Raw genomic sequence first — 22,164 nt, 5'->3', positions numbered from 1 at the left:
GGAATCACCGACCTCTGCCGGATTCAACACCGATCAGATCCTTCGCACTTCCGAGAACTTCACAGACGATGACGACATCGACATTGACGACGAGGCCGCCGTGGATCCCGAAATCATCCAAGACGAGCCGGAAGAGGTCAAGGAAGAGGACGACGGAGTGGACCTTTTATACACATAACACAAAAAACAACGTACAATCGACGATACCACGACGCCACAACACACACACTCTCTCTCTCTTACACCACAACATGTCAAATCTCTCTTTGTTTTTGTTTCTCTTTCTAAAAAGTGTTTCAAAAAGTTGAAAAACAAAAACAAAAAACAGAGAAAACAGAGATAGAGAAATGTCAGAAGCTAAAGACTCGATGATAAAGCTGTTCAGGAAAATGATCCCGGTGTCAGAGGTTCAGGCAAACGGTTCGGGCGAATGTTCCAGAGCTCCATCTTCGTGTTCGGGTCCTCTGGTGGATGATAATATCGATCAAGACCGTGCTTCTTTGAGTAACTCTTCAGCTGAGAAGGTATGTATGTGATTTGGGATATTGGAATTTGGATGTGTGAGCTGAAGAAATTTTAGATTTTGAGAGCGACCTATTATTTTCAAGGTGGAGATATATAATGGGTCGGTCTTAGTTTGGAAGCTTTTTGCTTGATTGACTTGGTTATTGCTTCTTGAGCTTCTCTAGAAATTAATCTATTAATTTTTTTTTTTTTTTAATTTCTGGGTTTGTGTTCTTGGATCTGGGTTTGTGTTCTTGTTCAAGACACACTTAGATCTCAATTCATGTAATTTTTAGTTTTTAATTTTATTTTTAATTTTTTTAATTAATTAAAATTAATAAATTAATTTTTTTAATTTAGATGCTGATGCGGCATTTTTTATTATTAATTTAGGTCACATGGACATTAATTTAGTATTATTTATTTCTACCGTTTGCCACATCAACTTTCTTCATTTCTGACATAACAGTAGGGATCAAAACGGAAAACGTTTTTCAAAATAGAAACTAAAAGCGATAAAAATAAAATGTAGGAATTAAAATAAAAATAACCTAAAAATATAAGGATTAAAATATGCTTTACGCCAAAGGAATTTAATAAAATTTCTGCCCGTCATTTTGACCTCTCTTCGTCCGCCGCCCCTGGAATAAATCCCTTGTTCTCTCTCTTACCGAATCGTTTCTTAGGTCACTACACAAAGACTAAAATAACCCCACAGGTTTTCAAAAACAACGCTTACAACTTACCCATACAACGTGCCCACACTTGCTCTTCTTTTTTTGGTATAAAACCCACACTTGCTCTTCGCAAATCGCAAAACCCATTCAAACCAAAACCCTCTCTCTCTCTCTCTATCTGGTCCTACATTCATCCATGTCCTCCTCCAAACCCCAGCTACCAAAACCACAACCAGAAGAAGAAGAAGAAGAAGAAGATGAATCCTCCATACCTCAGAGCAAGAAAGCCGCCAAGAAAGAAGCCGCGAAGCTTGAGAAGCTAAAGCGCCGCCAGGAAGCCGCGGTGGCTTCCGGCGTTCAGTCGCTTTCGATGGAGGATCCGCTCGCCGACAATTACGGCGACGTTCCGCTTTTGGACCTCCAGTCGAAGGTCGTTCCCGGCACCAGGGTCTGGACCGAGATCGGCAAGCTGGCCGAGCCGTTGAAGGACCAGTACGTGCTGGTGCGGGGTCGCGCGCAGAGGATCCGCGCCAAAGGGAAGACCGCGTTCGTGATTTTGAGGGAGAGAGGATTCACAGTGCAGTGCGTCCTCACGGAGCAGGACGGTGTCGTTAGCCGCCCAATGCTGAAGTACGCCGCCGGGCTCAGCCGCAAGTCGGTCGTCGATGTTGAAGGCGTGGTCTCCGTCCCTGGAATAACGATTAACAGTACCACTCAGCAGGTTTCTACTTCAATTCCTAGCTAGCTTTTCATTTGTATCTATTCTATGGATAATGTAAATGTATGCTGTAATTGTTTCATGCTTGAATATGATGTGTTATGTCGCTATCTAGGAAAGTGAATTTGAGTGGCTGCAGTTTCCAAAATGTTGAATTATTAATTATATTAGTGGACTCATAATATATGAAGGAGACATGGGGGGTATTAGATAGCTCAACTGATTTAGACTCGCCGGTACGGGACTTGAAACCATTGTTTTCTTGGCCTGATGATAAATCATCGAGATGCGGACACCATAGGCTTCAAATCATATGGTATCAATTAAAAAAAATTAAAGGGAAACTAAGGGGGAGAGATGAATACATGTTGGATTCTTCTATGAACAGTGGTTTGCAGATGTGTAATTGCTTTAAGTTTGTTTGCATGCCTTTCTGAAAAATATTAAGGGCAAGGTTGCACTGGGTACGGCTTCTTTTTTTATTAAAACCATTTAGGTTAGGTCTATACCCTTATTGCTATTGTTGACATAAGTTTGGGTCTTTTCTCATTTAATGAAGTGATGTGGAGCTTTGACAAATGTTTTTGGAAATTTTGTTAGTATATTGATGCATAAGAAATATTTATATGTTTGAAGGTTGAAATTCAAGTTCGAAAGATTTTCTGTGTTAACAAAGCTATGCCAACCTTACCCATCAATGTTGAAGATGCTGCTCGTAGTGATGTTGAAATTGAAAAAGCTTTGCAGGTACGTTCACTGAGGGAATGTGTAGAATAGCTGTTAATAGAGATTCAAAGTAGTAAGTTAGGAATCGTTTCAAAGTTTTAAGAAAAGTAACATCTCGAGTTTTTAAAACTCGAGATTCAATTAAAAATCGAGTTTTATAAACTCGCTTTGTGAGTGTTTTGCTAGATGAGTTGGACTGAAAATGCCACAGAGATCTCAAATTTTAGAAACTTGAGTTCCTATAGTGGCATTTTTAAGTACTATAGTGACGTTTTAAAGCCCTATAGTGGCATTTTCCTGCAAAAATTTTTTTATATGATCACCCCACACTTCAGGGAGCCCTATAGTGGCGTTTTTAATCCCTATAGTGACGTTTTAAATCCCTATAGCGGCGTTTTCCTGCAAATTTTTTTTTTATAAGTATGATCAATTCATGGAGCCCTATAGTGGCGTTTTTAAACTCTATAGTGACGTTTTAAAGCCCTATAGCGGTGTTTTCCTGCAATTTATGGAACTCGAGTTTTTAAAACTCAATTTCCACGTGAATTTTTTCCACATCAGACCCATCCGCTTACAAATTGAGACTTAAAAACTCAAGTCTTTTCTTGGAACTCGAGTTTTAAACATTCGAGATGCTACTTTTCAGCATTGTTTTGAAACGTGACAACTAACTAAAATTTTTTGATATTTATTGTTATTTGGAAAGGGTGTTCTACGTTCTCTAATAAAGACCTCTCTCTCTCTATCTCTCTTGTCATTCCTACTTATCTTAGCATTTCAATTAGAAGATGCTATCAGTTGACGGCATATCTGCAATCATCTTGAACTTTGCTAAAAATTCTTACACCTTTTGTTATTGAAACGTTGGCCATTTCTACGTATATTTATTATTGGATCATTTGATGGGTGCAGAATCGAGAGCAGCTTGTTCGGGTTAACCAAGATACTTGTTTGAACTATAGAGATCTTGACATACAAACGCCTGCTAATCAAGGAATTTTTCTTATTCAGTGTCAAGTTGGGAATGTAAGTTACTGCCCTTTCTGGATACTTGATATATTGCTTGTCATCATCATCATTGTGCACCTTGTATCAATTTTAGTAATCTGTAGATGCAGAATTTCTAGTTGGCCTCTCTAAAAAAGCACGTCAGTTGGTTTTCCATCGTGTGTGTGTGAGAGAGGAGGTGGTATCTCATGTTACTGTCTCATATCTCAGTAGGATAATTTTCCATGAGAGAGAGAGTGAGTTGCCATAGATTGGACATAGAAATAAAAATGGAAGCAGGGAGGGGCATGAAAGCATGAGAGAATAGTACTCTTCTCTTCCCTTACCCAAAGAGAAATTAAAGTAAGGTTGGGATTTGTACTTATACATATTCAACTTTTCAATGATGGATTCATATTTGGAAAATTATTTTTTGTTTCAAACATTTTTATGGACTTCATAGTAATTTTATCAAAAAAGATGAATTAATAAATAATAATTGATGATTTTGTAAAGCACTTAAAATCATCAGTTGGAACTCATTGAGTACTACCTCCTTTATTTGAATTAATTGTTTTGTAGGCTTTCATCTATTCCTCACATGTATCGTGAAATTAATTATATAGAAATGGTATTAAATCATCAGTATTTCCAGGAGAAACAAGCCCGTCATTTTATTTCTATATATGAGCTTATTGATTAGTGTCCAAATTTTATGTGTGCTGAAGAAGATGATGGTGCTCTATGGATCTTAAGTAGTGTCCAAATTTGAGGTTTTTGTTGACCTTTTCATTAGAGTTAATTGTTATTTGAAATATTCCAAGGCTGGATGTCTATGTGCTTGATTATTTTCATTACTGTGCAGGTGTTTAGACAATTCTTGTTATCGGAGGGTTTTGTTGAAATCCAGACGCCAAAACTAATAGCTGGCTCAAGTGAAGGTGGTGCTTCTGTCTTTAAACTGGACTACAAGGGGAAACCTGCATGCCTAGCTCAATCGCCTCAGCTTCACAAGCAAATGGCAATTTGTGGTGATTTTGGACGTGTGTTTGAGATTGGCGCTGTTTTCAGAGTAGAGGACTCCACTCGACATTTGTGTGAGTTTACAGGTCTTGATGTTGAGATGGAAATCAAGGAGCATTATTTTGAGGTAAAATTGGATTTCTGAGGTTTTTTTCTAATCAGCATCTAAATTTAGTTATGGTCTAGACTTTGCTGAGGATCTGTGCTGGTTTGTGTAGGTTATGGATGTTGTGGACCGCTTATTAGTTGCAATGTTTGATTCCTTGAACAATAATTGTGCGAAGGAGCTAGAAGCAGTGGGGAGGCAATATCCATTTGAGCCTCTGAAGGTAATTATTTATTATGAGTTTCAAAATCTTGGAATACTTTGGTTGCAACATTCTGTTTGGTATATGATGTCTTAGACTCTTAGGTGCCTATATATTCAAGATTGTTATGAAAAATGCTTTATGTTTATCCATTATAATACTTGTGGACTATTTAGGAACTATGTCCATTTTGCATCCCTCTTGGCTTGTCTTAATCTTAAAACTAATTTTAAGTTTTTATATGTGCAGTACCTGCGACAGACCCTAAGGCTTACATTTGAGGATGGTATCCAAATGCTCAAGGTAATGATAATGCATTTAAGTTCAGCAAAAAAAGGATAATGCTTTTATGCCATTGCATTCCTTTGAATATATAGAATGTAGCTAAGATCATTAAGGTAGGAATAATCAGAATAAATAATAAAAATTAACAGTTGGGGGTTCAGTTCTTATTTACATGGCTTTATCATAATCACTTTCTTAATTCCAATACTTTGTCAGATATAAATAATATAACAAAATTAGATGAACCTTACCTTCACGGGGTAGAAACTAATAGGATTGGCAGTTCCTTGTGTCCATGTCCCTGGCACATAGGTTTTGAACAGAAAAAAAAAAAAATATTCATAGTAACAAGGCAGGAGAAATGCAATTGAGTGGTATGTATTATTAGACACTCTCTTTAGCTGGTGAGGCAACTATTGGGATTGAGGGTTACATGGTGTTTTGTTGAGTTGTATTTGTGTTATGTGGTTGATCTACCCCCCACTCCTTCTCTACTTTTATGAATTAGAAAACAAAGAATTGGCAATGGAGGACTTCTAGTTCTAGATGGCTTATAATTAGTTTCTACCAGTCCCATAGTTATTTGAATGTTGTGCATTCTTTTCCTTCTCTTTTTGGCAGTAACTATTATCCTGTGTAAATTTCAAATTGTATCACATTAAAAGAAAAGGTGATAGAATAGGCTGAATGGCTGATTGAAAAATTTATGGCATCTTTTGCTTTCAGTGATTTAAAATTGTGGGGGCTTATGCTTAGTAAGACTAACACTGAGTAACACATGGCTGCTGCTAATTGCAAAGTTTCCTTCCTTCTTTAAATTTTATTAAGTTTTATTTTACTTTATTTTTTATAAATAAAGTAGGGGTGATCCTAAAGTTTGGCATGTTTGTACAGGATGCTGGTGTAGAAGTTGACCCTCTTGGGGACCTAAATACTGAGGCAGAAAGAAAGTTGGGACAACTTGTTCTAGAGAAGTAATTTAATCTTACTTGATCTTTTATCCTTACCTATGCTTTTTATATAGTTCTTTTCTTGTCTTTCTTATTTACATTTTGTTGTTATGATTCAAAAATTGTACATAAATGACAAGCAGATTTTGTTTCTGATTATAGGTATGACACTGAGTTCTACATCCTCCACCGTTATCCTTTGGCAGTGAGACCATTTTATACAATGCCTTGCTACGATAATCCAACTTACAGTAACTCATTTGATGTCTTCATTCGAGGTAAATTATCAACTATTTCATTAGTACTGTTGTTGCACATATTTATTAAATCTCTTGCTGCCTTATTTTTCAAATTTTAAATAATCACATATCGTTGCAAAGTTTTGGTGACTTTTCATTCTTTATCCTTTTTGTGTTTTTTCATGTAATGTGTATTTGACGTAGGACGACCACACTAACAATAGAATAAAAAGATAAACCCTAGGAGTCAGCACCTAAGAGCTGCTTGGAGTCAACACTAAGCAAAACTGGAGTCGGCACCAGTGAAAGAAAATATATGTTTTTTTTTTTTTTTAATAATTCTCAAAAGCTGTCTTACAATAATCAGAAAAAGTGTTTAAATAGCTAATGCATAAAGAAACCCCAATTATTAAATGATCGGGCTTGCTTAATCTCAAGCCCAATAACTAATAGGCTCCATCCATAAGGCCACAGGTTAGGCCGTCTTCTTTTTGCTCTTCCTCCTATACGTGCGTGTAATTAGGGGTTTATACCTCGTGTCCGCACCAACTCCCTTCGGGTGAGAAGAACTCGACCCCGTCGAGTGGAAATCTGAAGAGCTCTGATAGTACTCCAGCAAGTCAGGATCCAGTCACTGTAGCTCATCTCGAGTAATTCATGTACAATCAGAATCCGGTCGCCCTCACCACCGAACTAGGAAACGGTGAACTCCTCCATCCCTGGTAGAAACAATCTGCTCATCTAAAATAGCATCAATAGAATCTTTATGTGCATAAGGCAGATTTAAGGGTAAAATGGTGGGAATAGGGGCATCAATAGAATTAGGCAAAGACGCATCAAAAATGGTATCAGGAATAGTTGTGGGGCTTTTATAAGCAACGAGATTCTCAATATGAAAGGAGGAGCTAATACCATAATCATGAGAAAGATCAATGACATATGCATTTGGGCCCATTCGTTTCAATACCTTGAATGGTCCGGCACTATGAGCTTGCAATTTCTTAACAGTCCCAGGGGGAAACCATTCAGGTCGAATCCGAATCATGACATAATCCCCTACCTGAAACTCTACATGACGCCGATGAGTGTCAGCATGAATTTTATATTAAGAATTACTTGCCTGAATTTTTTTGCGAATCTCATTATGCAAATCATGAATATGTCGAGCAAATGCCTCAGCAGACTCAGAAATCCTAACATGTGGGGGCATGGGCAAAAGATCCAAGGGCTTCCTAGGTGTAAATCCATGCACAACCTCAAAAGGACTAGGCCTATAGACCTATTGACAGAGCTATTATATGCCAGTTGGGCTACAAGAAGGATATAATCCCAATTCCAATTGGCTTCACCCACTAGACACCGAAGGAGGTTGCCTAGATTACGATTAACCACCTCAGTTTGACCATCAGTTTGAGGATGAAATGCTGTGGAAAATTTCAATTTGGTGCCCACTAAATGCCACAAGGTCTTCCAAAAATAACTCATGAAGCGAACATCTCTATCAGACACTATGGTTTTGAGAAGACCATAAAGTTTGACAATCTCATCAAAGTAGAGCTTAGCAATCTTAGAAGCATCAGAGGTCTTAGAACATGGTAGGAAATGAACCATCTTAGAGAAGCGATCAACAACTACTAGAATGGAATCATGCTTCCTAAAGGTGCGGGGCAAACCTAACACAAAGTCCATACTTACATCCTGCCACGGGCGATCGGGCACAGTTAGAGGTGTATACATGCTAGTGTCTTGCTTGCAATGTTTGGCCAGTTGACAAGTACGACACTTACCAACTATCTTGGCAACACCCCTCTTAAGACCAGGCCAATAGAATTGACGTTCCACTTTCTCAATTGTTTTGTCTCGGCCAAAATGACCTGCAAGGCCTCTCGCATGTATCTCCCAAACTAGGAAGTCTCTCACTGAAGACCGAGGGATACATAACTTGTTGGCTTTGAACAAGTAACCATCTTGAAGGGTATAATCATCCAGGATTGGCTGTGGGTCTTGACTTGGTTTTTTTTTTTTTTGGTTTGTGGGTTGTGGGTTCTGTGATCAGAGGCCGGCACGGATGGTGGTCACCGGCTTGGGAGGCGTTGTTGGCTTCTCTGTTGGCTTGGGAATGAAAAACTCATGTGGGGATGCGGGGTATATATGGATTTCCAAGGCTGGTTTGGGCTTGTTCAAGATCTCATGGGACAAAAACTTGAAAGGTACTATCATATTTGGCTGGCTTGCTCTTTTGATGGTTTTGCTTTCAAGTGGTTGTCTACAGTTGTGTTGTATGGACCTGATATCTGCTCTGATACCAAAACTGACGTAGGACAACCACACTAACAATAGAATAAAAAGATAAACCCTAGGAGTCAACACCAAGCAAAACTGGAGTCGGCACCAGTGAAAGAAAACATACGTTTTTTTTTTATAATAATTCTCAAAAGCTGTCTTACAATAATCAGAAAAAGTGTTTAAATAGCTAATAGTAAAATGCATAAAGAAACCCTAAAGAAACTCTAATTATTAAATGCTCGGGCTTGCTTAATCTCAAGCCCAATAACTAATAGGCTCCATTCATAAGGCCACAGGTTGGGCTGTCTTCTTTTTGCTCTTTCTCCTATACGTGCGTGTAATTGGGGGCTTGTACCTCGTGTCCACACTAATATTAGTCAATCCTCATTCTGGAGATACTTTGTATCCTTGGATGCCCGTTTATTACCTAGATTATGCAACATTTTATATGTAGTGATTATGCAGCCAATATTGGCAACCTTTTGGATAGATTGCACCAGTGGAGTTAGGGTGAATGGCTGAAAGCTATGTGATAGGGAGGGTGGGTTGCAATTTTAGTGGCCTTTTGATAAATTGTGTTGGTTGTGGGCAGTGCACACACTAAGTTAGATTTGGTTGAGCTTGCCCCTATGCAGAACAAATTGATTAGAAGACTCAGCCCAATATCAATTAATTTCTTATATCTAAATTTTGTCTTTGTTTTGTGTCTGGTTTTTCTAAGATTTAATCTTGTAACCTATGCAAAGAAAAAAAAAATTGTGTAAACCTAAACTTTGATGGTTAAAAAGATCATACATCAGGGAATCACCAAGAGCCTTGTCCCTATGCCAAATTTTTTACTGTTGTGGAAGTCAAACACGAAGACTTAGGCTTGAGCACTTACTGATGCAAGTAAAAAAAAAAAAAAAAAAGAGTTAAATCTCTTTTCTTTTTATTTTAAATTTGTAAGTTACACAGAGTTGGAGCTCATTCAATTAGAATAATGATTTTAGTAGTTGACTCAACAAATACCCTAAAAACAAATTTTTGTTGGATCTTGATTTAATTAAAACATTTTTTAGTAAATTTTTTATATAGAGATATAGAATTGTAGATGAAAAGTTGGGTATCAGACATGGGGTTTGAGGATACCCCAATGGTTCCATCACCTCTTGTGGTTCCTAGGCATTGGGGTTTTAACCCAACCAACCCCTGGCCATTACCTATATATATAAAGAAGTTGGATATCAGACAGATTGAGGTAGGTTGAAGAGATTGTTTCATTGTATGATCTTCAAATTAGGGATTTTTTTTAAAAAAAAAAAAAAGGGGCTTTCTGAATAAAAGATTTAGAATTTTTGGGTAGTGATTAGGGCAAGATGAAGGAAAATTGCAACTGAACCATTGGCAAAGGTGTTTTTATATTTCCATTGAATAATATTTTGTCTTTTGAATCTCCTAACAGCTTCTACTTTTTTTCCTTTTTATTTTTGGATTGGTAAGTTACAGCACACCCACCTAGTGGGTTTTGAACCCAAGACACACTTAATAGGGAAGGAGGTGCTAGTTGAGTTCTCATTCGCCTAATAGATTCTCTTTCATTGTAAACTGATCACCTGTTTTGAAGGTTAACCTGTGTGTCTGTCTATTTTGAATGTTAACAGTACCTATTTTATTGGAAAATAGTAGAATGTGCAGTGTGCATGTTTTGAGGAAATACCATGCAATCATTTACATGATCTGAATCAATTTTTAATTCTTCTTTGGTTATTGATCTTAATTCAATTTTGTTTGTTACTCAGGTGAGGAGATAATTTCTGGAGCTCAGCGTGTACATGTACCAGATTTCTTGGTTGAGCGTGCACAGGCATTAGGAATTGATGTCCAGTCAATATCAACATATGTTGATTCTTTCCGGTAATTTCTGTGTAACAGTTTTTTTTTTTTTTTTTTTTGCCTGTTTTAGCCAAGGCCACTTTCCCTTGCAGCTTCTTTCCACAGCTTAATTTCAACAAAAGAAAGGGGGGATAATTATGGTTATTGGTGAAATTCGAATTACAATTTACAGCTTTGTGCATTTAAGGGTTGCTTTTGTCAAATAATTTGAATTGATTGTCTAGCATTAGGCAGATGCCCTGCACAGTCACTGAGCACACAAGGTTAAAAGTGTTCTCCTGAAATGGGGTTATGCACTCAAATTTTAGCTCGTGTGTACTTATTCTTAAAACCCTTTTTCTTTTATTATTAAATAATTTTATGGGAACATGCTGCTTGATATTTTGAAAACAAGGTTTCTTTTCTCGTGACTGAAATATTGTATTTTGGCTTATTACAGATATGGTGCACCTCCACATGGTGGGTTTGGTGTAGGATTGGAGCGTGTGGTGATGCTTTTCTGTGGTTTGAATAACATTCGGAAAACATCCCTTTTTCCCTCGTGACCCACTTAGGATCGCTCCATGATGGAATATTTCAGCAGTCATTGACACTCCGATTCTCTTTTTTATTCCCCAAAATTTTATGCTTTAGAACTGTTTTTTTTTTTTTTCTTCGGTAAACCATAATTTAATATTAAAACTAAGGGTATATTTGGTAGACTGTAATAGACGTTATAATGTAATAGTTATTCCTATAGTTTAATTATTCTTTAGTTTGGTTATGTTTTTATTATAAGGAATAGTCATTCTTTATGAATAATTATTCCTCTTTAAAAGGTTGTATTAGCTATTCCTTAGTAAATGCAATAATTTCAAAACTTAATATATTTCCAAATAAACAAACTTTTCATATAAATCTAACAATTATAAAAATAAAAAATCATAAAAATAGCACATATCTTTCTTAAATGTAAAAATAACAATTTTTAAGGAGATATAATTGTATGAGTAAGATATTTCCTAAAATAAATGTTAAGTTTCATTCTAATGTTATAAATTACAACCAAACTTATGAATAGGTTTAGTCATTATATTACAACACACTTTATTACTAGTAATAAAGATTACAATTTCTATCGTAATCCTCATTCAGTATACCAAATGTATCCTAAGGATTTACAAGTCTATTACAATACATATTAGCTTTATCAGCAGCCAAAATAGCCTCCACCATAGACGTTGGGTTACAAAAAACATCAAGACTACACAATGATTGCGCTCCCATTTTAGCCAATGCATCAACGCATTGGTTTGCTTCTCGAAAAGCATGGATCACGCGCTTGTAGGGAAACTCCTTCAAGGTTCTTGCAATCAGTTAGAAGTGGTTCCATTAATAAATTTTCAGTGTCATTGTTTAGAAGGATCACAACACTCAAAGCATCAAGTTCAATTATAAGTTGCTGAATCCCTATCTCCTTAGCAAGAATCAACCCATCTCTAAGCGCCCACAGTTCAGCCAAGGCGCTGCTAGTGTACCCGAGCCCCCTTGCAAAGCCTTTCAGTCGAGCCCCCTTGCAAAGCCTTTCAGCCGAGCCCCATCATGATCCCGGATCAAACCCCCTCCACCAGCTCTATCCGAATTTTTCATAGCTGAACCATTCATGTTGAGCTTCAACCAGCCTCTCAGTGGCTTCTCCCAACCCATAGGAACCACTGTTTTCAATTGTTTGGTCTTAGTCACAAGCCCAATTGAAAAGAATTCAGCACTGCCTTGAAAACATTTTCTCCAAACCTGAGAATTAATTGTTCCTGTCCTGAACAAAAAGTCATTCCTGTGAATCCACAAGTGCCACAGACCCATAGGAAATAACACCTTCCAAGGCATCCCTTTGACTGTTGTATTCATCACATCCTTGCAATTGTATTCCAGCCACTCAATAAAGGGAAGATTGAAAGTGTCTGTAACAATGGGGAACCTGAACTTGCATCCAGAACTGAAGGGCAAACTCACATCCTCTGAACAAGTGCTCTATGGTTTCAAAACTCCTGTTACACACTTTACACATTGTATCGAGGTTTAAACCTCTTGAACCCAGCACATGAGCCATGGGAAGACTGTTATGGAGGCATAGCCAAATTAGGAATTGAATCTTTGGAAGAGTATCAGTTTTCCAAACCCACTTGAAAGACAAAGAAACAGGGTTCAGGGGGTTTAAGCCTTTTGCTATAAGATAGGTTGCTAGAATAGAAAATGAGCCATTTTTGGAATAGGCCCACATGAGACTGTCACTATTTTGAGGCTCACAAGAGAATGGAGTGGCCATAATGGAATTAAGCACATTGCCTGGGAGCTCAAAAGAAATGTTTGACGGCATTCACACATGATTCTCATCAAAACATTGTCTAACAGTTAACTCATCTTCTCCTCGGGTTAAGGGGCCCTCAATAAGCTCCTTCAACCTCCCACAAGGTAACCAGTAATCCTTCCACATATTAACAGATTCTCGACTTCTAACAGTCCATCTCAAGCTTTTTACATATATTGGTCCTCCCTTTTTACACGCTGCTCAAATCTGAGAGCATGGCAAGTTCCTTCCTTCTTTAGACACTCTGTTAGGATAGAGATATTTAGTTGCCAACATATTAGCCCAAGGCTTTCCCTCCTTATGAGCAAGCCTCCAACAAAGTTTAGCTAAAATGGCTTCATTTTTATGTTTCATTGAAAAAAGCCCCAAACCTCCCAACACTTTGGGTAGTGTAACAGTACTCCATTTCACCATGTGCATTCTCCTTCTCTCCTCAGTTGACCCCCAAATGAAATCTCTCATCATCTTGTCAAGGGAATCACAAATTTTTGCCAGGAGGCTATGACAATGCATAAAATACTCAGCTATGGGGGCAGCAATTGATTTAGCAAGCACAAGTCTCCCAGCTCTCGAAAGTAACCTTGCTTTCCAACCGGCCAACTTACTTTGGACTTTATCAAGAATAAAATTGAAGGCATTCCCAATTCTACCTTTATAAATGATGGGGAAACCCAAATATCTACCAACATTATTGGTAGCCATGATTCCAAGCCTTCTGCACATAGTCATTTTTCTCCTACCAGTAACATTTGGAGAAAAGAAGACTTTAGATTTACTGAAATTAACCTTCTGCCCAGCCAAGTTACAAAAGTTATTAAGCACTTCTATAATGGCATTGCAATTCTTAGAATTGGCTTTGGCAAACAGTAAAATGTCATCCACAAAGAACACATGGGAAAAGCTAGGACCATTCCATGAAGCTTTGATCATATCCCACCTATTCTCTTCACACATCTTAGTAATTTGAGCTCCAAGAAATTCCATGCATAATAGAAACAGATAAGGAGAAATAGGATCACCTTGCCTGATATCTCTTGATGGACAAAAGGGTTGGAGCTTGCTTGCATTGAAGAGTAGGGAAGTAGAAGTAGTTGTCACACAACTCATAATGAGCTTAATAATGTTATCAGGAAACCCAAAATGGATTAGCACCATCCTGATGAAGCTCCATTCTATGCGATCGTAGGCTTTCTCCAAATCAATCTTCACCACCATGTACCCCTCTCTTCCTTTCGTTCTCCCCAAGGAATAGACAAGTTCGTAGGCAATAATAACATTATCTGAGCCTCTTCTGCCCTTTAGAAACGCAACTTGCATGGGAGAGATGAGCCTAGGCAAAAGAGGTCTTAGTCTTTGAACAAGGATCTTAGCAACGATTTTGTATATAGTGTTACATAAGCTAATGGGTCAGTACTGGCTAACTGTCTCAGGACCCATCTGTTTGGGTATCAGCACAAGCAGAGTTTGGTTAAGGTTAACGGGCACCATTTGATTATTCCCCAAAATTTCATGCTTTAGAACTATTTGTTTGTTTGTTTTTTTTTTTTTTTGTTTGTTTGTTTGTTTGTTTTTTTTTTCTTCAGTAAACCATGATTTAATATTAAAACTAAGGATTTACAAGTCTATTACAATACATATTAGCTTTATCAGCAGCCAAAATAGCCTCCACCACAGACGATGGGTTACAAAAAACATCAAGACTACACAATGATTGCGCTCCCCTAGGAAATGAAGCCATGAGTAATGCTTTGAGCCAAATTTCCAGGTCACCATTTACACACAAGATCGAGGGGGCGAGCCTTCCTCGGTGGTTCCATCAGCCAACGTTCACCATCTATAATGGTCGGACAAACCCTGTGGAGCATGTAAGCCATTTCAATCAGAGAATGGTTGTTCATTCCAAGGACGAGGCTCTGATGTGCAAGGTGTTCCCATCCAGTTTGGGACCCGTGGCCATGAGATGGTTTGACGGGTTGAAGGCCAACTCCATAAATTATTTTAAGGAACTCATAAGGGTATTTGGCTTTCGCTTCATTACATGTAGCAGGGTGCCTCAGCCCTTGGGCTCGCTGCTATCCCTATCTATGCGAGAGGGAGAGACTTTGAATGCATACTTAGATAGATATTGGGAAATGTATAATGAAATGGACGGGAACTATGACGATGTGGCCATAAGTACCTTTAAGAGCAGTTTACCTGCCGAGCACGGTTTGAGGAAGTCCTTAACTGGCAAGCCGGTTACCAGTGTATGCCAACTTATGGATCGAATTGATAAATATAAAAGAGTTGAGGAGGATCAGTTGCAGGGGAAGGGAAAAGCTAAGGAGATTCCTCAGGAGAGGAGGGATTTCAGGTCGGACAGGTACAATAACAGCCGACCTCGAAAAGACTTTACTCAGCAATCGGGCTCCATTAACACCCAGGTCGTGAATGCTGTGTTTCAAGAGCCGGTACATCAAGTGTTGGAGAAGATTAAGAATGAACCATTCTTTTAATGGCCGAACAAGATGGCAGAGGACCCTACGAAATGCAACTGAAACCTTTACTGCCAGTATCACCAAGATTAGGGGCACACTACCAAGGATTGTAGGAATTTGTGGAACCATTTGGAACAGTTGGTCCGAGAAGGAAAGTTGAAGCAGCTCTTGCACCCATCCAGTGGTCAGGGAAACCAAGTAAGCTCAGGACCAAGGGGAGATGCTCTTCCAAAACCCCATTTAGGTACGATAAATGTCATCTTTGCTGCTCCAGGAAGAACCGGGTCCTGCCCTTCCCGTGTCTTGTCTGTTGCTCGGATGTTGGCCGAGGATCCTTATCCTGAGCCGAAGAAGGCCAAATTGAATATTCAACCGGTGCTGGGTTTTTCAGAGGATGATAAGCTTGGAACCATACAGCCCCATGATAATGCTTTGGTGGTCACACTTAGAATAGGGGGGTATGACGTGAAGAAGGTCATGGTGGATTCAGGTAGTGCTGCAGAGATCATGTACCCTGACTTGTACAAGGGGCTAAACTTAAAGCCTGAAAATTTGGCCATCTATGATTCCCCTCCGGTGATTTTTGAAGGAAAGATAGTTATGCCGAAAGGCCACATTAGACTGCCTGTACAATCTGGGTCCGACGTGGTAGAGGTGGATTTTATTGTGATGGACGCCTATTCCCTATACACGGCTTTAGTGGCCAGACCTTGGCTTCATGCACTAGGAGGTGTTGCTTCCACTTTGCACCAGAAGGTTAAATATCCGTCGAAGGGCTAGATCAAAGAGATTAAGGGGAGCCAATCCATGGCTTGGTAGTGCATGGTGGTTGCTATATCACATCAGCCCGATGCTGAATCTTCAGTCGTCGCTGAGAATAGCTTATAGCAATTAGAGATGCCAGTGTTACCTACTGTGGAATCAATCGAGATAGCAAAATGTGAGGATTTAGAAAAGGTTATTATTGGAGATCACCCGGAGAAGTTCTTTCAGGTCGGGGCTCAATTGCCTCTATAGGAGAAAGAGCAAATGGTCACATTTCTGAGAGATAATGTTGATGTATTTTTATGGGATGCTTATGAGGCCCTGGGTGTAGACCCAAATTTCATTTTTCACCATTTGAACATTAATCCCTCTGTCGTTCTTAAAAGACAACCACCTCAGTGCCCATCCAAAAACACGCCGAAGCTGTCAAAAACGAAGTAATAAAGCTCAAGCAGGCAGAGGCTATCAAGTAAGTCTTTTACCCTTAGTAGCTAGATAACACAGTGGTGGTAAAGAAGAAGAATGGGAAATGGCATGTGTGTGTGGACTTTATAGATCTCAATAAGGCTTGTCCAAAAGACTCTTTCCTTATGCCTAAAATAGATCAATTGGTGGATGCAACGGTGGGTCATCCTCGGATGAGTTTCTTAGACGCCTTCCAAGGGTATCACCAGATACCATTGGCACTGGAAGATCAAGAAAAGACAGCCTTTGTAACCTCCACAGGGAACTATCATTACAAAGTAATGTCCTTCGGTTTGAAAAATGCAGGATCTACTTATCAAAGAATGATGACTAAGATGTTCAAACCAGAGTTGGGCAGAAGCATTGAAGTTTATATTGATGATATGGTGGTAAAAAGTAAGGTGGTGTCCGAGCATGTGGGAGACCTTGGAAATATTTTTGCAATTCTGAGGAAACATAAGTTGCGCCTGAATGCTTCTAAGTGTTCGTTTGGTGTGGGATCGGGCAAGTTTTTGGGTTACATGGTGACTCACCGTGGAATCGAGGTCAACCCTGATCAAATAAAAGCCATTAACAGTTTGCAACCACCTCGGAATCCTAAGGAGGTCCAAAAGTTAACTGGGATGACTATTGCTTTGAACCGATTTATTTCTAGGTTAGTAGATAGGTGTAGACCTTTCTTTCTTCTACTGCATAAGTGGAAGGGATTCGAATGGACCGAGGAGTGTGCCTTGGCATTTCATCAACTCAAACAATATCTATCTCGGCCACCCATCATGTCCAGTTCTGAAGTGGATGAGATCCTTTTTGCTTATTTTGCCGTAGCCTCCCATGCGGTGAGTTTTGTTCTGGTATGGGTTGACAATGGTATACAACGGCCAGTTTATTATGTGATCAAGTCACTCCATGAGGCCGAGGTCCGTTATTTGCCATTGGAAAAAGCTATTTTGGCAGTAGTACATGCTACACAAAAGCTTCCTCATTACTTCCAAGCACATACTGTTGTGGTCTTAACTCAGCTTCTGCTCAAGTCCATACTTCAGAGCGCAGACTATACGAGTAGGATTGCTAAGTGGGCTACGATTCTAGGGGCTTTTGATATTAGATATATGCCTCGGTAAAAGGCCAAGTCATGGCCGATCTGGTAGCTGAGTTTGCTGAAATTCCATAAGAAGTGAAGGTAGAGAGGCATGGCATAGATGAAAAATCGGTTGGCTTAGTCTCCTCACTGTACAACTCATCATGGAGAGTGTATGTGAATGAAGCAGCTAACCAGAATGGGTTTGGTGTAGGACTGGTTATGGTCTCCCCTGAGAAAGTTATTATTGAAAAGTCATTGAGGTTGAGTTTTTCGGCCACCAACAATGAAGCTGAGTACGAAGCCCTGTTAGAAGGGATGGCCATAGTTCAAAGAATGGGGGGAAACGCGGTAGAAATTTCCTCGGATTCGAGATTGGTTGTGGGCCAGGTCAACGGGGAACTGGAGACCAGAGATGAGAGAATGCAGGAATATTTGAGCCAGGTTAGGCGTTTACAATCAAAGTTTGAATCTTTTCATCTGTCACACATCCCTAGGGGTGGAAACACACACGCAGACTCCCTGGCTGCCCTTGCAACCTCTTCGGTCCAAGGCTTGCCTCGCATCATACTTGTTGAGGATTTGTGCAAACCTGCCAGAGATAAGAAAGATACGGTTCAAATTCACCATATCCATGTTGGTCCAAGCTGGAAGGATCCTATAGCCCAATTCCTAAAGAATGACATCTTGCTCGAGGATAAGTTAGACGCAAAGAAGGTAAGAAGAAAGGCTCCAAGGTTTTGGCTGTCAGGGGACCAGAAACTGTATAAGCGTTCCTATTCGGGCCCCTACTTGCTGTGTATACATCCTGAGGCATCAGAGTTGCTTTTGGAGGAATTACATGAGGGGATTTGTGGAAGTTACACTGGAGGAAGGTCTTTATCTCATCGAGCCCTAACCTGGGGTATTGGTGGCCGAGCATGCAGAAGGAAGCACAAGAGTATGTGAGAAAGTGTGATCAATGTCAAAGGTTTGCACTAAACAATCACCAACTGGGAGGATTCCTTAATCCTCTTTCTAGTCCTTGGCCATTTGCTCAATAGGGCTTGGATATTGTAGGTCAATTTCCAAAGGCAGTAGGAAATAGAAGATATCTACTGGTCGGCATTGACTACTTTACCAAGTGGGTTGAGGCCGAGCCATTGGCTAATATTAGGGACGTGGATGCCAAGAAGTTTGTTTGGAAGAACATCGTTACCCGGTTCAGGGTTCCTCGCAGCCTCATCTCAGACAATGGCCTTCAGTTTGACAATAAAGCCTTCAGGAGATACTGTAGCGATGTTGGAATTACAAACAGATACTCTACACCAGCTTACCCCCAAGGGGATGAACAAGCTGAGGCTGTCAACAAGGTCATAGTAAATGGTCTAAAGAAAAGATTAGATGACGCGAAAGGAAGGTGGGTGGATGAATTGCCACATGTCCTATGGACTTATCGAACTACCCCTCGCCAATCTACAGGAGAAACCCCCTTCTCAATGACATATGGGGCTGAAGTTGTCATCCCCCTGGAAACTAGTTTCCCGACATTGAGAACGAATTCTTTTACTCCAAGCAATAATGATGAACTGTTGAGGACAAGCTTGGATCTAATCGACGAACGAAGGGAAACTGCCATGGTCCAATTGGCTAATTATCAACACAAGCTTAAACAGGGGTACGATACTAATGTGAAGCTAAGACCTTTAGCTCCGGGGGATTTAGTATTGAGAAAGGTTCTGGGCATTGCGAAGAACCCAACGAGGGGAAAATTGGGGCCTAACTTGGAGGGGCCATACCGCATCACTTCGGTGGCTGGAATAGGTGCATATTATTTGGAAGATTAAGATGAAAAAACTGTGCTTTGTCCTTGGAATGTAAATAACCTGAGAATGTACTATTATTAATAAAAACTGTTCTGATTATACTCTAACTAGTTACAATCATAGGACATATGATTTACATCTATTGATGTATTAAACAGAAACTAAGTTCTGTCAGGTTCCTCGGACCATAAACCTAATACCCTATGACATCTATTGATGTATTAAACAAAAACTAAGTTTTGTCAGGTTTCTCGAACCACAAACTTAGTAGAAATTAATATCCTATGACATCTATTGATGTATTAAACAGAAACTAAGTTTTGTCAGGTTCCTCAGACCACAAACTTAGTGGAAATTAATACCCTATGATATCTATTGATGTATTAAACAGAAACTAAGTTCTGTCAGGTTCTTCGGACCACAAATTTAATGGAAATTAATACCCTATGATATCTATTGATGTATTAAACAGAAACTAAGTTTTGTCAGGTTCTTCGGACCACAAACTTAGTGGAAATTAATACTCTATGACATCTCTTGCTGTATTAAACAAACACTAAGTTGTGTCAGGTTCCTTAAACCACAAATGAAAGTAATGCCTTTTGTTACTTATTAAAATTAACAAACAGAATTAAGGTTTTGTCTAGGTCCTCGGACTATAAACCCTGGGATATTAATATTTCCTAACATCTAATTATTAAATAGGACCATAATCCTGATGGGTTACGTGGATTCCCCTTTTTGGGTCTTCATTCAACGAAGATATAAATAAGTATATGCCCATGAGCATCACTTAAAGCATTTTAGAGTGCACTGGACTTAGCTATTATTTGATCAACCTGAATATGCTTTCAAAGTTAGTGGATTTATTAAAATGGGGATATTCAAGGGCATGCCTTAATGATACTATGGATTTATTGAACTTAATCTATTTCGGTTCTCAATCAGGAATATACAAGGAATGTGTTTTTCCTTGCACAAGTACCTTATTATCTTTATAACTTACTGTTGTGTTCAATCAGAAAGAAATTTAAACTAAAATTGTATAAATGGAAGAGATAATCCATACAAACTGAGAAAGAAAGTCCACATTTCATTAGAACATGTCTTAAAAAAAAAAAAAAAAAAAAAAAAACTGCAATACAGAAGATAAAACTTAAGGCTTCAGCTTTATATGAAGTTTATCCTTGGAAGTCTTCCCAGCCTGGGTAGTCGCTGCAACAGAGGTCGCCTCTTCTTTGTCCTTGGGAGCTTCTTGAACAGGTACAGTTACTGAAGCTAGGACTAACTCAAAATCGTGAGAGGCTGCCCCATCTTTAGAAACCTCCCTAAGTTCATCCGAGGACTTTTGCACCTCAGATGAGACTTCCTTGGATGTCGTAAGTCCTTCTACTTGCTCTTGGTGACCGGGAGGAGGAAGATCCTGAGGTTGGGCCTCTTCAGTAAAATCAGCAGGGGTGGGGGCTGCTTCACCCTGGGGAAGAGGATCTGAGGCCTGGTTAGCTGGAGGGTAGTAAATGTTTTCTGGCTTCCTTAGCTTAGAAGATGTCTCCACTCCAGCTTGATCCAGGGCTTTAACCCATGTTTGGGCACAGTACGCTCGGCATACCCCTTAAACCTCCACCCTAAGGGCTTCCTCAGTCTTGGCTACTCCGATGTCGTAACCATGTTGCTTAGCTTCGTCTCGGGCCTTCTTGGCTTCCTCTTTAGCCTTCTCGACTTCCCCTTGGGATCTCTCAGCTTGATCCTTCAATTGTTGAACCTCTGCCAACTTTTTCTGAAGGCTGCTATCTGCTCCTTTGCAATAGTCAGTTGATCTTCAGTGTCGCACAAGAGTAGCCTCTGGCTTTCTGCTTGTCTCTCATAACCCTTCAAAGTAGATTCAACACTTCTTCTAAGTTCCTCCCCCCTAGTCAGCTTTTCTTTAAGCTCTTTAGCACTTCTTTCCACCACGCGGAAAGAGTCAACAGCAGCATTGCGTCTGCCTTCTTCCTCTTTCATCTGCCTGTGGCAGTTATCGGCTATCTCCTTGGCCCTGAAGGTGGCTTGGACAGCCTAAAAAGAAAGAGTAAGTAATAATGGCAGTAAGGTTCAAAAAAAATAAAGGGAAGAAAAAGAGAAGTGCCAACTTACCATGCCCAAGTATCTTTTGAGGTTAAGAAAAACCTCATGTCTCCGGATAGCACGCAGCTCTATCATGTCAGAGGGAAGTAGTAGGGCCTGCTCCAAAGTCTCGACCTCATAGCATCCAGTGCTTCCTTGGAAGTCCTTGATGGATGCATTATCCATCAAGGGCTCCCCATTAAGCATTGGAGCTGGCAGCTAAGCCTATGGCGCAGGCAATGGGTCGGCCTTCCTCTCAGCACCCCTCTGCTTTTTCTTCCCTATCCTTGGCTGCTTCGCAGCTCTTTGGGTCTCTTCTTCGTAAGTAGGGCGAGACCTCCCAATTTCCAATACTTCTTTCCCCTTTTGCTCTCTCTTTCTCTTGGGGTCAGAAGGCTCAAGCCTGGATGAAAAAGAGTGTTGAGGAGGGGGAGGAGGAAGTCTGGGTTGAGGTAGAGGAGGCTTGGGTTGTGCTGATATCTCGGGTGCATCTTTCCCAAGCTGAGACTCTATCAAGTCCATCAAACTTGTCTTCGGCCTCCTCTA

At 39.7% G+C, this 22,164-nt stretch overlaps 1 protein-coding gene and 1 pseudogene across 2 annotated transcripts; one reads left to right on the top strand and one right to left on the bottom strand.

Annotated features, from left to right (window-relative positions):
* The first annotated feature begins 1,320 nt into the window (after window positions 1–1,320).
* LOC115971972 lies at window positions 1,321–11,245 on the top strand (annotated as a pseudogene). The gene is made up of 10 exons (XR_004087370.1): window positions 1,321–1,902; window positions 2,536–2,646; window positions 3,538–3,651; window positions 4,478–4,762; window positions 4,854–4,964; window positions 5,193–5,246; window positions 6,123–6,202; window positions 6,341–6,456; window positions 10,485–10,599; window positions 11,018–11,245. The product of XR_004087370.1 is annotated as an aspartate--tRNA ligase 2, cytoplasmic-like (transcript).
* A 9,426-nt stretch (window positions 11,246–20,671) lies between these two features.
* LOC115970500 (neurofilament heavy polypeptide-like) lies at window positions 20,672–21,825 on the bottom strand. Its single transcript, XM_031090128.1, has 4 exons — window positions 21,649–21,825; window positions 21,384–21,570; window positions 21,134–21,306; window positions 20,672–21,052 (listed from the first exon to the last, which is right to left on the bottom strand). Exons 1-4 carry the CDS (start codon window positions 21,823–21,825, stop codon window positions 20,672–20,674), a joined length of 918 nt encoding a protein of 305 aa, XP_030945988.1.
* Window positions 21,826–22,164: the final 339 nt, after the last annotated feature.

Source organism: Quercus lobata, chromosome 12 (assembly GCF_001633185.2).
Source record: "Quercus lobata isolate SW786 chromosome 12, ValleyOak3.0 Primary Assembly, whole genome shotgun sequence".
Lineage (NCBI taxonomy): Eukaryota > Viridiplantae > Streptophyta > Magnoliopsida > Fagales > Fagaceae > Quercus > Quercus lobata.
The sequence above is the reverse complement of the archived record's forward strand: the minus strand, read 5'-3'. Positions and strand labels throughout refer to the sequence as shown.

Bases quoted from the DNA above. Each gene is read 5' to 3' on its own strand.
- LOC115970500 (XM_031090128.1), bottom strand. From the start codon at position 21,825: ATGCTTAATGGGGAGCCCTTGATGGATAATGCATCCATCAAGGACTTC. The intron at 21,307-21,383 runs GTTATGAGAGAC...GCAAAGGAGCAG, and splicing joins TGTTGAATCTACTTTGAAGG to ATAGCAGCCTTCAGAAAAAG. The intron at 21,053-21,133 runs GTTTAAGGGGTA...ACATCTTCTAAG, and splicing joins AGGAAGCCCTTAGGGTGGAG to CTAAGGAAGCCAGAAAACAT.